At 35.4% G+C, this 16,595-nt stretch overlaps 1 protein-coding gene across 1 annotated transcript in view; it reads left to right on the forward strand.

Moving 5' to 3' along the window:
* The window catches only part of LOC112044893 (cadherin-related tumor suppressor), a 156,004-nt gene that overhangs the window by 116,141 nt on the left and 23,268 nt on the right, over positions 1–16,595 (forward strand). The window contains exon 2 of the mRNA XM_024080888.2: positions 14,334–14,642. Within this exon, the coding sequence (XP_023936656.2) occupies positions 14,334–14,642 (309 nt within the window). The remainder of the gene's footprint in view (positions 1–14,333; positions 14,643–16,595) is intronic.

The following is a 16,595-nucleotide window of genomic DNA, read 5'->3' on the forward strand; positions in this document are numbered from 1 at the left end:
CCCCCTTTTCGTGAGGGTTATCGTTTTTTGGCACATAAGTGTGTATGGGTGAGTTCCACATAGTGGATTGATAACTGATTGTCAGACGACTAGTAGAGCAAAGCACACTGTAAACACCGTGTAAATACAGGCCTAGCTTCCACTATCATCTTTATATCAAGCAGAACAAAGCATCACTGTATAACTAGTGTAACAGGCCTAGCCTCTAGCTGGTAGTCTTAACTTTCAGAGTATCCATTACTCTCAAGAGAGTGTAATGCGTTCGAAAGAAATCTAAAAGATTTCACACCATAGGCCGCTCGGCCCTGTGTATAATTAATAAGCCATCAGAAGGTCATTAGTATGTAAAGTTTCACATATATGCTCTTAAGCATTAAGGAGTTCCTTCATGCGAAGACACTCCTGGCTGAATCATCATTTTGACTCATAAATCAAATTTCACACCATAGGCCGCTCGGCCCTGTGTATAAATAATATGCCATTAGAACTCAATAACTATGTAAAGGTTCACATATATGCTCTTAAGCATCAAGGAGTTCCCCTCATGAGAAGACACTCCTGGCTTCATCATCATTTTCCATAAAAGTCCCTACTGGTCGCCCAAACAACCGACTTCGTACTATGCTTCCATCATACGATGGAAAAGCACGAGTAGAATACATCAAGCATTCAGCCAGCTGCTCTAGCTATTCATACTGAAAGCGTCACAGGCGTCAGCCCGCATGCTCCCAGTAAAGTAGTAAACATGCTCCCGGCGTCATCTGCCAATGAAAAATGAAAGATTTCCAAATAATATTTTTTCCAGTGATTTATCGTTAATCTCATGTACTGAGCTTATTTTGATGAAATTTTTTTTTTTTTTTTTCTAAGCACCTATTAAGTTAATAAGTATGCATAATTTGTATTATATCTATATAGTATGTAAGACTTAGAGTCGTCACAATTATTTGACACTTTGTGCGGTTGAATTAATAACGACATTTATTTTATTTAATTTTTAAGAAGGCTCAGAGTCACACAGCGGGCGATAGAACGAGCTATGATAGGAAAATCTCTGCGTGATCGAATCAGAAATGAGGAGATCCGAAGAACCAAAGTTATTGACATAGCTCAACGTGTCGCGAAGCAGAAGTGGCAAAGCCGATGGCCGTTGGGGTCCCATGGTGTTGGAATGGCGACTGACATGATGATGATGATGATGATTTATTTAACATGTGGACATTTATTTGCTTAATCTGTACTAGCCCTTATTTTTATGAATAGCCATACTTATGTTGGCACGGTTTGCGTTTTATGCGCACGCACAAAAGATTGTCGAAGTAAAAAAAAAATAATCAAAGGCTCGTACAAATTCTTTACCTTCCCCTAACAAATGATTGAACGATCCGTAATGAACTGGCTTAAGCCCTTGGGTAACATAATACGCAGAATTAAGCCGCGTTGAGACTATTCGAGCAGGGCAATAAAATCTTTCAATTGTGGACCTGATTGGCCTAGTTATAAAAGATAGTGTGCATAATTTAATTCTTATATAGGTAGTTTATTATTACGAGTTATATACGTATTGGCCTTATAAAGACATTATAAATTGAAATCTGTCTGATTTATATAACGATAGTCTAACTGTAAAGTATTTTGAACTAGCTAAAAGTAAATTAAAATGAAAAAGTGTATAAGTATATGTGCTAATTTTATAAAGAGGCAAGATTTGATTGTTTGTTTGTTTAACTTTAGAGGCTATATTTTATGATCATTAAATAAATAAAATAAATAACCGTACCGTTACCGTATTACCCCGTATTCCGTGGGTAATACGGGGTAATACTGTAACACAGCCTCCACCCAGTAATACCTACCCCCTAGGAAGCAACCTAATGGGAGGTATTACAGTCCCGCTCATCCACCATTAAAATAATATTATTAAATTAAATTGCGAATAAAAATATTTTTGAACCTTTAAAGACACTAAAAAGTATAACCACAGAATACAATATATGTACAAGTAGAACTCAAAAATATGCATTTAAATACCACAAGCACCATTCAAATTGAATCAATTATGAAAATTATAGGCTTACCTAGTTACAAATATATTAAAAACACCTACATAGAAAATAGAGAAAATCGGTTAATAAAGTTTGTTACATATATTAAGGCTTCTAAAGTAAAATTTTTAAAATGATATTGAGTTTAAAATCTCTGTGATATCGATGTTATAGTCTGTTCGTTAACCTGATTTTCGTCGAACGGGAATCGAACCCGGTGTGCAGCCATCGTGCCGCGACAACGATCTCGCTCCCATTGTCTGCCTCACTAACGATAACATTCTACTTTGTTAAGAGAATTTTAACGAAACCATAAAATACTCCAAAATTTGCAGTTTTTATAATACACGTTAGTTTGGGGATATAAAATACAAATTAAATATGATTTTGATTTCAGAAGCGCGTAAAAGACTTATTTTTTGTATTAATACCCACAGGCAAACGCAGTTTTTAACTAGGGTAAGCATGTACGAATTATTAAAATGGAAAATTTCGTCCCCTAATCAGTTTCGTACTGAGTACCCACTCAGGGAAAGCAGTGTATTTTGCACTTATGAAGTGCACGTTAATGCTACCAACTTATCTCGTTTTTTTGGTACACATTTGGCCAGTCTTCGCTTTGCATTTAGCCAGTCAGCAAGTAATCATTTTTAGCAAATTATTTGCCCTACGGTGAAAGTAGTCGAATATAGTCTGTCGTTGGCAGTCAGTCAGGCCTCGTTTGGACTACTTTAGCATTTTAAACTACTTGCTACCGCCCAAAAATTGTTCGTACTCGACTAAAATACTAAAGTAGTGTGAACTACGCATCAGTCCTAGTCATGCTTTAGTAAGGCGACGGCAACCGTAGTATTTTTGATAGAGTCCACCGAGAAAATCGAATTAATCACTTATAACACTCTTGTTCAACCTCCTTCACTTGTGCAACTTTACAGAACCATATTGAATAAAGTACATTCTGCTTTATGCTATAAAACTCTCAAATAAAGCAAATTAATGTAATAAGAAGAGCTACATGTCAATCCTACGATTTTCCCGCCGAAAGTCCTCCAATTTATCCTGTATGCCATGTAATTTAGCATTCTGATGCGTTGCCACATACAAACTATCTATACTAATATTATAAATACGAAAGTCTGTCTGTCTGTTACCTTTTCACAGCTAAACGGCTGAATCGATCAAGATGAATTTTGGTATAATGGTACATGGGACCTTGGAGCAAAACATAGGGTACTTTTTGACCCTAAATTAGTAATAGAAGGGTGAAATAGGGGTTGAAAGTTCGTATGGAAAGTCCCTCATTTTTAGTATGTTGAAAATTTGCAAAATATACGAAACATAATGTGATTCAAGTTTTTTTTTTAATTCAATCCTTAAAGTGGTTGAAACATTGATTTCAACGCGGACGAAGTCACGGGCGTCCGCTAGTTAACAATATTTGAAATTGCAGTAAACAACACGCCTTAAATGAATATTGATTTTATAAAATCTTTTAACTTGATCATTTAGAAATTCAGACGGACTTTTGCCATCTCAAGTTTACAATAGAGCAAAAAGCAATTTAGTTTCGTAGGTACAGTTTTAAGAAAAAAAAAAAAAAAATGCGAGGCACTTATATTAAAATGACAAACGAGTTAGATATAAATTGATTTAGCAAGAAATACCTATTCAATCAACTAATGGGTTAGCATTGTCGGCTGATAAGGTTTTTTATATCCCATGCTGCCTCCATTAACAACTGTCCAGAATCTCTCAATATTGATGGCTTTGGTTGCGTTTGGAATTTTAAAGCATTTAACATAATACACGCTGTTGAAAGTTAATGTGTACTTTTTGAAGAATGAGTGAAAATTAAATTTAACACAAAATTTATTTAAGAATCTTATAAAATTTATCAAAATATTATAAAGAGGTAAAATTTCTAGTATTGTAGGGATAATTTCTGGATCTACTAACTGATTTTGAATATTCTGTTACCAGTAGAAAGCCACATTATCTGTGTGTCATAGGCTATACTTTATAGCCGTAATCCCACGGTAACGGGAACTACGCGGGTAAAACCATGGGGCACCTGCTAGTATTTTAATCCAACTTCGCTTTAAATAATAAATTTATAAGTACCATTTTTAGAAAGTAGTAACGTATGCGTTTGAAATAATTTTACCAAAAATTGAGATGGAGCGATTAAAAATAATAAAAACACAAAAAACAATTATTAATTTATTGAACTACGAACTACCATTATAAAAGACGAGAAGGTACATCAACACCAAAAAGTTAATTAAATTCTGATTTATTTTTCGTCTGTCTGTACGTTTCTGCTTTACCTAATGTAGCTATCCTATTCACTAATTTAGTCTTTATTAACTACCTCCTAAAATAAACATCAAATCAAATGAAAAATGTCTTCTACCTACTTTATGATATCAACGAAGGGTTGTCAGTAAGGATGACATTTGTTACATAGAATCTCAATTTCGTATATGTTAACTAACATACTCGTACGTCAAAATTAGTGAATTAGTCTGCAGAACTAACTGCTGCAGTTTTAAGCCGTAAGTTGTGAGTTGTTGTTTTGTAGCGAAGTTTAGTTAACAGAAGACAGAAAATAACTTTTGTTTGTATTGTAGGTAAAGGTTTGAGACATGATATCTAATAAATTTCTTAAAATGCAAATAACTGAAAAGTTGAAGGTGCATACCCCGTACCGAATTCGAAACTACGCCCTCCGAATCGTAGGCAGTGGTCAAATTTACTGAATATCACGCCTCTCATTATGTTTACATCTTGTATTTTATTTATTACAGATCTACGATACAATAAATCTGTCATTCCTTTATTATTAAATAATGGATAGAAACAATTTAACTATAGGCGCCAATAGCATTATGTAACGGGGAGGCCTGCAGTCTTCGACTTCTAACAAAGAGCAATAACTAAAGCTTGAATGAGTAATAACCTAAAACTAGTTAGCATTTAGATACGGCATTAATTCCAGCGCTGTCACAATACTGACCACAACGAAAAAGGTATTTATTATTCAATTTACGTGTAGATACATATCTATTACCGAGTACGTAGTAGGCACGTATGCATTCGTGGGAAATATACTCGAAGAAGTAGTAAGAATCCTAGCTAATTAAATTAGGATGAAATACAAACTCTGCATCTCTCTGACTATATGCCAGTTATAAAGGTTTTATGGGTCACAAATATTTTCATGATTTCTACGTGTGTTTTTAATTAATAATTTTGTAAGTCTATAAACTTAATATCTATTTTATCAAATGCATTGTTCGCAATACTTTCTGAATATTGTTTTAATGAAGTAAGAGGTATAGTCTTTTTATATATTATTCGAGGTAAATAGAGCTAACAATAGCTATTTATGTTAAGATTAAGCTAAATCTGTTTATTAATTAATTTTTTTATAAAAATATTTATTATTTTATTAATAAAAAAACTGTAATCTTGATCTGTAGAAGTTCCGATAGGATGCCATCATATCACCAAAGAGCCCTTAACTCATAAAATGTCAGCTCTAGCAGCCCTTAATTAAATTATAATTACATAATATATATATTATTAGCATATATTAAATTATAACTACAAGTGATAAATAGTTTAATAACTCTATTAGCAGTACAACAATATTTTTATAGTCTAGGAGCCTATGTGGTCTGATCTTTGTCAGTTTCTAAAAGCTAGATGTTTGTCAGCTAAAGTATGTATTCTGAGGCCCTACCTACCACAGATAAATATTATAGGCAAGTATTAAGTTTGGATTATGATGGCTTCACGAAGTAGCACATTTCAAAGGTTTCAAAGGTCAAAACCGCTTCTGGTCATTGCCCACCCTTTAGACTGTAGCATTGTTATCCATGGTCACAAAGCTCACAAAAAATCCAGTGAATCTGCCTCAAACATGTCGAAGCAGTTGTGAGAATCGCGTAATTTTTCAACTTAATTCAGCCAATATTTCCATCGCTCTGTTACCTTGGAAAATTTAAAAATTGTATATCAGTCCAATATACGATAGGTTACGAACTTTTTCTAACGACCCAAGTACCTTTGTGGCAACCGTCGGCAGACGTTGTTAAAGATAGATAATTAAGAACTTTAAAGATATCGGTGACGTAAGTACTCGTACATACCCAAACCTTGAAAAACGATTTGCTTTTATAAAATGAAGGATATTTGGCCACCACTAGCTCTTGCTCTATTAGAAGTTCTGACAAATTCTAGTTTTTATAGTAGGTGCCTGCCTAATAGCCATGCATTGGCTTATTGATTAGTCGGTTGATGCATTACCGATTATGCATGCTTCTTTAAAATAATTATTATTATAAACACTAAACAAGTTTAATCTAATATTATATGATTGAAAAGTTGGTTTGAATGAAATCGAAACGATTAATGTCCCATTTAAACTTATTAGATCTACAAGTAGTTTTAGAGAAAGTACCTTAGAGAATCAAAAATGAGGAGATCCGCAGAAGTGTCAAAGTCCGACCGACATAGCTCAAAGAGTCGCAAAGCTGAAATAGCAATGGACGGGGCACATAGTTTGAAGAGCCGATAGACGTTGGGGTCCCAAGGTGTTGAAGTGGCCTCCAGTTTACCATGCTCTCGATAAGGCATGGAACTTTACTATTGAGAATTTTTAGGGAGGATGAAAGAACCCAATATTAAAGAACCTAACCCGGCCAGAACCCAGGGTAAAGTTTATAGCCAAAAAGGTTATTTTTCGACAACAAGGCAACATGTTGGTAATAATGTATAATATATCTAATATAATATCTCTTGAATGGCACTATATATGACTAAAATTAGTTAAACAGCTGGTACTATAAACATCAAGGCAAAACTTTTAAAACTACGCTCAGCGTTATTAAAGGTTCAAAAATATGAAATCTCTAGTACAAGCCTCAAGTGAAGCAACAATAGTCTTGCCTGACAAGGAAAAAGTCGTGACCGACTCGCGGCCGAGTCGGCGGGACGCTGCGGGCGTAAATAATGCTGACGTCCGATCTTAATTATCGCTCCATCGTTAGAGATGACCGACGGGCTGACCGAAATCGGCGAGCGAGTTGCGACACGCGGGGCGGGGTGTCGGCCATTATCTGAACGGTTTATCGCCCACCGATAAATCGGTCGGATCTAGAATCACCTGCGTCCGATAGTGCCGTTTTGGCAGCGCACATTGTAATTCTTTTGTTGTTCTCGCTATTGTTTTGGCCGCGATGACTCGGTCGTTTCGTTCTATAATCGATATTCCTAGATAAGCCATATCGAGAGGTACATTTATTATTGTAATTCCCAAGACATGACTCATCAATGGTTTTAGCGTTGTGGAAGGATACTATCATTAGCAGTATCGTAATTTATAACCTGTACAACTAACACCTACGTGCTTTAGTGCTGAAATAATACGTATTAATTTATTGTTCATGTAGCTAATAAGTATGCAAATATATTTTCATTACGAGCCTTGATAACTGTAAACATCATTTAAAAGATATGAAAGTTGACGTTCTATCTGAAATATAGATTTAAATCTTACCACTGCATTAATCCATAAAACAATTAAATTAGTGTATCCGCAAGAATGTTACGTGTATTCGGAGATAACTCGAAAAGTCATAAATAAATTATTATTGTTTACCAATGGACTTCTACAAATTACAGCTCCCTTCTATTGGATACTTAAGTCGCCAATCCACACAATTAAAGTTATATTAAAAGTTCGTGATTGAACCGATCGATCGATCGATCGATCACCTTGATGCCAATTAAACCTTAAATTACTAACTCTACGCAGTCCGCAGTTTAATTTCGTTTATAAACGGTTCGTTATAAATCGCTCCACCGCTATACAAACATGTGGTACGAACTCGAACGTAATTATATTTTTTCACTAATCGATATCAAATAACAAACAGCCTAAAACAAAAATGACATGTTCTCATTTGGTTCCCGATCGTTAATCGTGAACCGCTTTGTAGTCGCCGCAGCCCGCTCAGGATCGCGATGCAAAGGGCGACGTTGAAAAATTCTGTGCTCGTGATTTTCGTTCGTGTACTTCATTTATTTGCCGAGACCGTGAATATTGTTTACGGGAGATATTAGACACAGTTTCCTGCTATCCGCTGAACTGACATTATACAAACTGCTATTAATATTTTGCAACATAACGGGCTAAGTTCGCTCCGTTCTATTTGACAAGATCTTTGTATAATGTATGTTGCCACTTTGTCTTGCCAACGTTAAAGATAAAACTAAAGCAAGATCGCAGAATGATATTATTAGTTTAGATAATATTTAAACAGGCAGACTTTGAAACTATTGTGTTAGAACTAGAGATAGGAAAACTTTCACGTAGAGATAAACAATTATTTATTTATTTATTTATTTATTATCATCATAACTTAAAACTAGCCTTACAGATATCACCTAATTCGCTAGCTTAGTACTATAATATAAATCTAATTATATTTACCTAAATATATACAATACAATTAATCCTACCTACTTAGTATAACATATTTGCATACTTAATACTATCTACTTAGTATAATAAATACACCACTCAGCAATCCTTGTGAATTCACTCAGAGTACAAGAGAATATATGTGCTCAGCTACGACGTTCAGAGTGCGAAATTATAAAACAAACATGTATAAAAACCAAAATACCAAAAATATGTTTTAAGTTGTATCCATGAAAATTTCTTTAATTGAACAGATCAAGTTTTTCGATTAGCAAATTAGGTTTGTTTTATTAAGAGGCTACCTTTTTCAAAAATATCACGATTTCTTAAAAAATTGTACAATACTTGTAGTTATATCAAAATTATACTATCGATCAAACTGTTATATGAAGATAATGCCCTCAGGATGCAAATTTTAGGAGAAATTGAGGGTGCTTGCGTGCCTTCCTTCGGGGCTTGATCTTTACATGCATACTGATAAACATTATTATATGCTGAATCATATACCACAGGAAGGACAGTTTCAACCGAAGTAAAATGTAATAAAATTACACGTATTGAGATAAATATCGTAATATTGACCACAATTTTGATGGCCGGTTGAAATATGCCTGAATACATTACGAGGGAATGGTAATTTTGTAATCTGAAAGTTTTGGTATGCTGCATACATTAAATTATTTGGGGTAAGTATTTTTAAATAACTACTGGGTTTACTGTGATATTAAGCGAGTTTATCTTTTTCAAAATATTAGTATTATTTTTGAATAAAACCTATGCTGAACGTAAAAAATATATTACAAATAAAATAATAGATTTTTTTTAAATAGCTTTGCAGAAACGAAAGAAGTGATTTATCTAAAAAATCATTTAATTTGTTTATTAAATGATTTTTTAGATAAATCACTTCTTTCGTAACGTTATACATCATAATATAGTATTATGAAGTAATAAGAACTATATAGATAATATTATTATATTAACTACCTAATAATGATATTTATATATTAACGTCTCATAATTATCGAGCAATCTGCGAAGTGATGTCGAGTTGCCGAGTTTTTGGTTATGGGCCAAACGACCGATAAATGCGCTCAAGGCGATGCAAATTGCGTCGCCTCTTATCGATGCACTTTATCCGGGACTTTTGTGCATATTTTACATATATTTGTGGGGATATCGATAGACTGCGTGGGCGGACTGCGCGCCCGCATACTAATGCATGCGAGGAATTGCACGAGGATACGCACTTAGGTGAAAATAAAAGGTGCACTTTTACAAAAATGTAATTCGATGAATCATTATTACTATAATAAAACTGTAACAGGTCAAATTCTGTACATTGAGGATATTTTGAAAATTTTAATTGGAGTGCAATAGGTAAATAATCGATACTGAAGCCAAAATGATTTTTATTTTTTGTCTCTCTGTCTATCCGTATTTTTGTTGACCGGGCATCACGGTGAAACTATTGCATGAATTCAAATGAAACTCGGCACGATTTGAGACTATAATACAAAGAAGGTTAGAGGATACTTTTTGTCGCGAATATAAAATCAGAAGGGGTAAAATAGGGATTGAAAATATGGAGGAAAGTTATTCAATTGCTTTGATTTAAGTGCATTTACCATGAGGGTGGTAACTAGCCTCGGTTGAGGTCTACCATCAGACCAAACTCGAGTAAATATCTATAGAAAATACTAGTCAAAAACGTTCATTTTGGAGTATTAAAATGAGAGTAGGTGCATCTGGTAATAATGGTTAGTTAATCCCTCAAAATCCCTTTTTAACTTCAAAGTGCCTGCCTTATTCTGATACCTATCTTATGATAGTCACACTTCACACTAATATTATAAAGGCGAAAGTTTGTGTGTAAGTGTGTAAGTATGTTTGTTTCTATTTTACGCTGCGGCTACTGAAGCGTTTTGGCTAAAATTTGGAATGGAAATAGATTTTACTCTAGATTAACACATAGGCTACTATTCATTCCGGAAAAATCCATGGTTTCCGCGGGATTTGTGAAAAAAAGAATTCCACGCGGATGAAGTAGCGGGCGTCCGCTAGTTATGTAATACTTTTTTATTAGTTAGCCAAACGAGGAATAAGTCATATGTTTAAAAAAACTTTGCACAGAATTTAACCTCAAAATGTTTTGACACGAGTCTTTAACAATTTCATAGTAGACAGATCTGGAAGAAGTAAATGACGTGTCCGATTCGTTATAAACTTTGAGAAGGTAACATAATTGTGTACGGTCCTGAGGGTATAGCGGTCTGCGGTCACGAAGTGCTCTAACCATAGAGGCTAACCCTAAACGATGCCACCATATCTGTAGGCTACTTTGGCCCCTCCGCCTGTCGACAGATATGTATTACGTTCTGGGGGGCTAACCTTTACCTCGAATATCAAACAGTACCTACCTAATACTACAGAGGTACATCTATACTAATACTAGCTGACGCCGCCGGATGAAACTGCGGGCGTCGGCTGTCCTAAATAATTTCGTTGTACCTATGTTTACTTTAATTGAAATTATTTTCTATCTATATCTCGAACTAGCTGATGCCGCGCGATTTCACCCGCGTGGTTCACCTTCCCGTAGTAATACGGGGAGAATATATAGTCTATAGCCTTCCTCGATAAATAAGCTATCTAACACAGAAAGAATGTTTCAAATTGGACCAGTAGTTCCTGTTTTTTGTTTGTTAATTTGCTTGAAAGCGCCAACCTCGGGAACTACTGGTGCCATTTGAAACCACAAAATTTACCTCTTTGTAAAATAAGTATAATTCATCCGAAACAGTATAAAATTATATTTGGTTGAGATTGTTGTGGGTTTCTTCTCAGGTTGGATGTTTGAACCGAATAACAATAGCATTAATTTTAAGTTAACGACTTTAATTTTATCTTTTCTTCTTAAAATACTCTTGACCTTGACTATGATAGTCAAATCAATTCAGGTTTTACTTAACTACCAGACTAATTTTCACTTTTTTATAAGTATAAGTAAAGTAGGTACTAAGGTAAGTAGGTACTCGTTTTCAACAAACTTTAAAAGTGCTATAAATGACAAACTACATAATTTTCAAATCATAATTATCAACCCATATTCGACTCTCCTCTCAGAATGAGAGGGGTTAGGCCAATAGACCACCACGCTGGGCCAATGCAGATTGGCAGACTTCACACACGCAGAGGATTAAGAAAATTCTTAGTTATGTTTTTGTATTCACCCTCCAGCCACGTGATATTTAATTTCTTAAAATGAACATAACTGAAAATTTGGAGGTGCATGCCCCGGATCGGATTCGAACCTACGCCCTCCAAAATCGGAGGCAGAGCCTATATCCACTAAGCTATCACGGCTCATAATTTTGAAACGATGTACTTTATTTTTGATTCCTTAATAATTTTAGTATGGTTATGATTAATCCTTTAACAGAGGTATTTCTTATTACCGGACCACAAGGTATACCAAATTAGTCGCATGTGATCCAAAAGCACAATCAATTTTGGCAAATGATAAATTGCTTTACGATCACCGAAGTATCTAAAAATATTCCCTTTTGAAAGAGGTGCAAGGTGAAATTATATAAAAATGGGAAGAGGCAATCAAGGCGTGACGTCAAAAATTTGGAGGTAAATGAGTAGAATGATTGATGTTGTGAATTTACATTGCGTTGTGCCAAAACGACAAATATGTGAGGTCATTTTTTAACATCAAAGCCAGCAGCTCGATCAGTAACAAGAAATAAAACTAAATAAAGCTCGATCAGTAACAAGAAATAAAACTAAATAAAGCTCGATCAGTAACAAGAAATAAAACTAAATAAAAGAATTCACAATAAGTCGAGCATCATTAATTATTTTTTATTTTGATGATAGCAAAACTAGACAGACTAAAATTTTCGGTATACGATTTCGTTGACTTGTCCTTTCAGGGCACTTTTGTTAACCATCTCATAGCTGTGGACAGCAGGTTAATCTTTGACTTATGCTGGTTGACTTAAACGAAATAGAGATTCTATGTAACATATGTCATCCGGTGCTTACTTGTGCATACCATACAGTAGGTAAATGACATTTTGTCAATCGATTTGATGGTTATTTTAGTAAGTTGGTAATAAAGACCAACACAGCAGAGTGTCATAAATTGATTGTAATTAAAAAGTAATCAGAATTAACTTCAAACTCAAAGAAACTTTCTTATGCGGAGTACTGATACGTACTATCTAATGTTAATCTTTGGATTGCAAGTTAGCTTTATGATCGTTGTATACAATTTAAATATACAAAATTATGTTTGTTTCGAATATGTGGATCATTTATTTAATCGTGCGCTTACAACAAACGTACGATATTTTGTATTAATCTAGTAGCGTACCTCTATCAATTATCGAAACTTGATTAATTGATGTTCTGGCTAAACCGACGTCTTGTCATTTCTCTTCCCTTAATCGATTACTTCAAACATGAACTCTAGGGGGTCCAACAGCAAAAGACGAACAACACATACTCTTTCCTATAATAAATCTTTTGTTTTTTACAAACGTATTCTAACGGACCGAATGTTATCCCTCACGTCCTTTAGTTCCCTCGCCTTAACAATACACGATTCGTTAATACAATTAGTGTAACATCATTTCCGTATTCTATTACTGTTCACAAATTAATACATGCGCTGAGAATTTGTACAGTAATACCAATAAAGCGCCTAATGTTTACAATCGTGTCTCAAATTCTCTCAAGCTTTCTTATTTCTTGAACAATAAATTTTATTAACACATTTCAATTTATTTCCTTGACTGACACGGTCGTGCAATCAACTTTAATTGCTGCTTCTCTTACGTAAAACATCGTAGGCGTCAGGAGAGGTTTTTCTACGTGCGTTTAGCTCGGCACCCTCGTAGCGATACAAAGAAAAGATTGAGTCATCATAACAAATGCGCAGCTTCTCCTCGTCGAGGGCACAGAACTCTCGACAATCGGCCTCTTCTTATCTGTGACGGCTCCGATCATTGTAACCCGAATTCTTCGTGCTTCACCGTTCGAACTTCGAATGACGAAACTATGGTGGTTTAAGTCTTTCGCTCCCCCGTCCCTTTGTTGACTTGACGAGTTTTGTTAGGACGGCTTTTTGTAAACGTCCACCGGCTGCATTTGTAAAGCTCGCCTCTGACTTCATAAATCTTATCTAACACATCTCATCATTCGAGAATTAAACTTGCGCCTTAGCATCAACGTTTAGGTAGATACCTATATTATTAGTTTTTGACAGGAGCGTGATTTTTTTATACTTTCAATGTTATATTATCAATGTTTAAACATGGCTTAATATAATTAAATCGAATATCAAGTACCAAACTATTCTTAAGTTTATATCTATGTTTTTAATATACTGTACCTATGTGACTTCGAAGAGTGAATATACAAGAATAATGTGTTTCAAATTCTCGTATTAATCCGTTATACGATGCAAGGCGCATATTTTATCGTGTTGTCAGTCAGTAGACACATTTGTCGAGCCAACCGCTCGCAGGCTGCATTTTTAGAATTATTAATTTTGTTCGTGTTCTTATACTTTGTTAAAGTGGCCGATTTTCTGCCGGTGTTATAAATAAAACATCAGCCGTCCGCCTCGGACTGTTTTGCCAAAGTCGATGTCTGTTTAAATACGTTATTGTTGCAATAGTTCCCTTTATTTTGCTCTTGAAAACTTGTTTGACAAATAATTATGTTCGTTGAAACGTTATCTTTACGTATATCGCAAGTTAAACCGATTTTATTTTCTTTTGCAGGTCGAAGTGGTTATTCTGGATAAGAACGATAGTCCGCCTGAGTTCAAAAACATACCACCAGCGTATTTTGCATCAGAAGATTTGGCGCCTGGACAACTGATTGCTACGATAACCGCAGAAGACCCTGATACTATTGGAACAATAACTTACAGCATAGAAACAGAAGAACCGACGCCTTTTGTGCTGAATGGACAAAGCGGTCAATTAACACTGAAAGAGCCACTCGACAGAGAAACGATCTCAGAATATCAGGTGGTAATACGAGCCAACGATGGAATGCAGTTTACAGATGCTACAATCGTTATTCAGGTTAGTTATGTGATTGAAATACTTCCCACCTATTTCTTATATTATTGTTGAGATGATTGTTGCTTCCTTTCCACCAGCCAGCAATGCTGTGTGCAGGTCAGAAGGCTGCCCGTATAAATCACACGAATATGGATTATTATGGAAGCTTAACACTAGCCTCAGGATGAAAGGAGCGTAGGGCAGTATAGAAAAAATGTGTTATTATCATGTCCTGGTAATTTTCCTATAGGATAGGCGATGGCTTACCACTTAACCGCTGGATGCTCGCGGCTCCAGACTGTTTTGCTTGGAAGTCCATGCAAGAGGCCTATGTCCAGCAGTGGACGTCCGTCGGCTGTTAATGATAATGATGATGATGATACCACTTAACATCAAGTAGGTCTCCTATCTGTTCCATCAACTTATCATCATTAGTAACCCATTTTCGGCTGACTGTTGAGCACTAATTTCCTCTCAGAATGAGAGGGGTTAGGCCAATAGTCCACCACGTTAGCCCAATGCGGATTGGCAGACTTCACACACATAGAGAACTAAGAAAATTTTCAGGTATGCAGATTTTTTCTACACGATGAGTTTGAGACACGTGATATTTAATTACTTTAAATGCACATAACTGAACCTACGCCCTCCAAATCGAAGGCAGAGGTCATATCCACTGGGCTATCACGCCAACTCGTACTTAAGTGTAAAAATAAAAATAGATATTGATAAATACTTTGCTTTAGCTTTAACAAAAACAAGCCTGTCAAGTATTTTGTTTCCCAAGTAGTTCGTCAAAGTATTTCATATTTTCAAAACTGTTTAGCGCGTCTGAAAAGTGTTAGTCCAATTATAGCTTTCGGGACTAAAGACAAAGCATATACTGCTGCGTGGGAATTCCATTAAAAGTGTCACTGTAAGTTACCGTCGCATATGAATACGTCTGAAATGATAACGTCTACGGAAACTAAAAATAACCCCATCAGTAGCAATAGTTTAGTATTAGTTTTCTCTATGATGCCTTAATAGTTCTATGGATGGGATTTGGTGGCTACTTATATCTGAGAGGTGTAGAGTTAGTTTTCTGTCCGTTGGAGTATTACTGTACCCTAGAACAAGCTAATTGCTTATTTGGATGGAAATTAGATTATTAGTCACAAAGCATACGGTTAATATCTAATATCTCTCACTCTATAGTCGTTGTTTCATTACTGAAGATCGTGATCCTGGTAAGATCCCAGCCTCCTGCGGGTCCACGCCTTCCATCGGCTTCTGTTGGTGGCCATCGCTGCTATAGTGTAGAACTTCGTCCCTTTATCCTCCTTCAGCTGGTCAGCCCATCGTGTTGGTGAGCGGCCTCTCGGTCTTTTCCCGTCAGTGATGCCTGTTATTATTAATTTCTCCAAACTATCTAATATCTAATATCTATAAAATTCTCAATTCTAGAATCGCGTTGTTTGTTACAAAACTCCTCCGAAACGGCTGAACTACTGAATATGGTATTAACTGTGTATAAAATAACTTCATTATAATGCCCTGCACTGCATAACGTACTCTCCAAGCCAGGAAAATTGTACCAGGCACTACCAACTTCCCCACTCCCGGCTGAAAATTATTACTGATAATTTCTTGAAAGAAAACGAAGCTGTTTCAGAATTAATTAAGAATAGATCCCAGGACCTCAATATTTTCAGCTACATAGGCTCACCACATAACCAACGATGCAGTTTAAAGCAACCATAACCGGCCAACCATAATACATAAAAATATTAATAATTTTATTAACTAGCAGACGCCATAGGGTTCCCTCTCTCATAGAAATACGGGGATAGATTAAAACATATAGCACTCAGGGTTAGTGGCTTCCCAACAGTGAATCAGTAGCTCCAGAGCCTATTCATAACATACAAAGAAACCAAATCTTTCCACTTTATAATATTAGTTAAGAAAACGCAAGACTTTCAATTAACGTTC

The sequence above is a fragment of the Bicyclus anynana genome, chromosome 9, assembly GCF_947172395.1.
Source record: "Bicyclus anynana chromosome 9, ilBicAnyn1.1, whole genome shotgun sequence".
Taxonomy (NCBI): domain Eukaryota; kingdom Metazoa; phylum Arthropoda; class Insecta; order Lepidoptera; family Nymphalidae; genus Bicyclus; species Bicyclus anynana.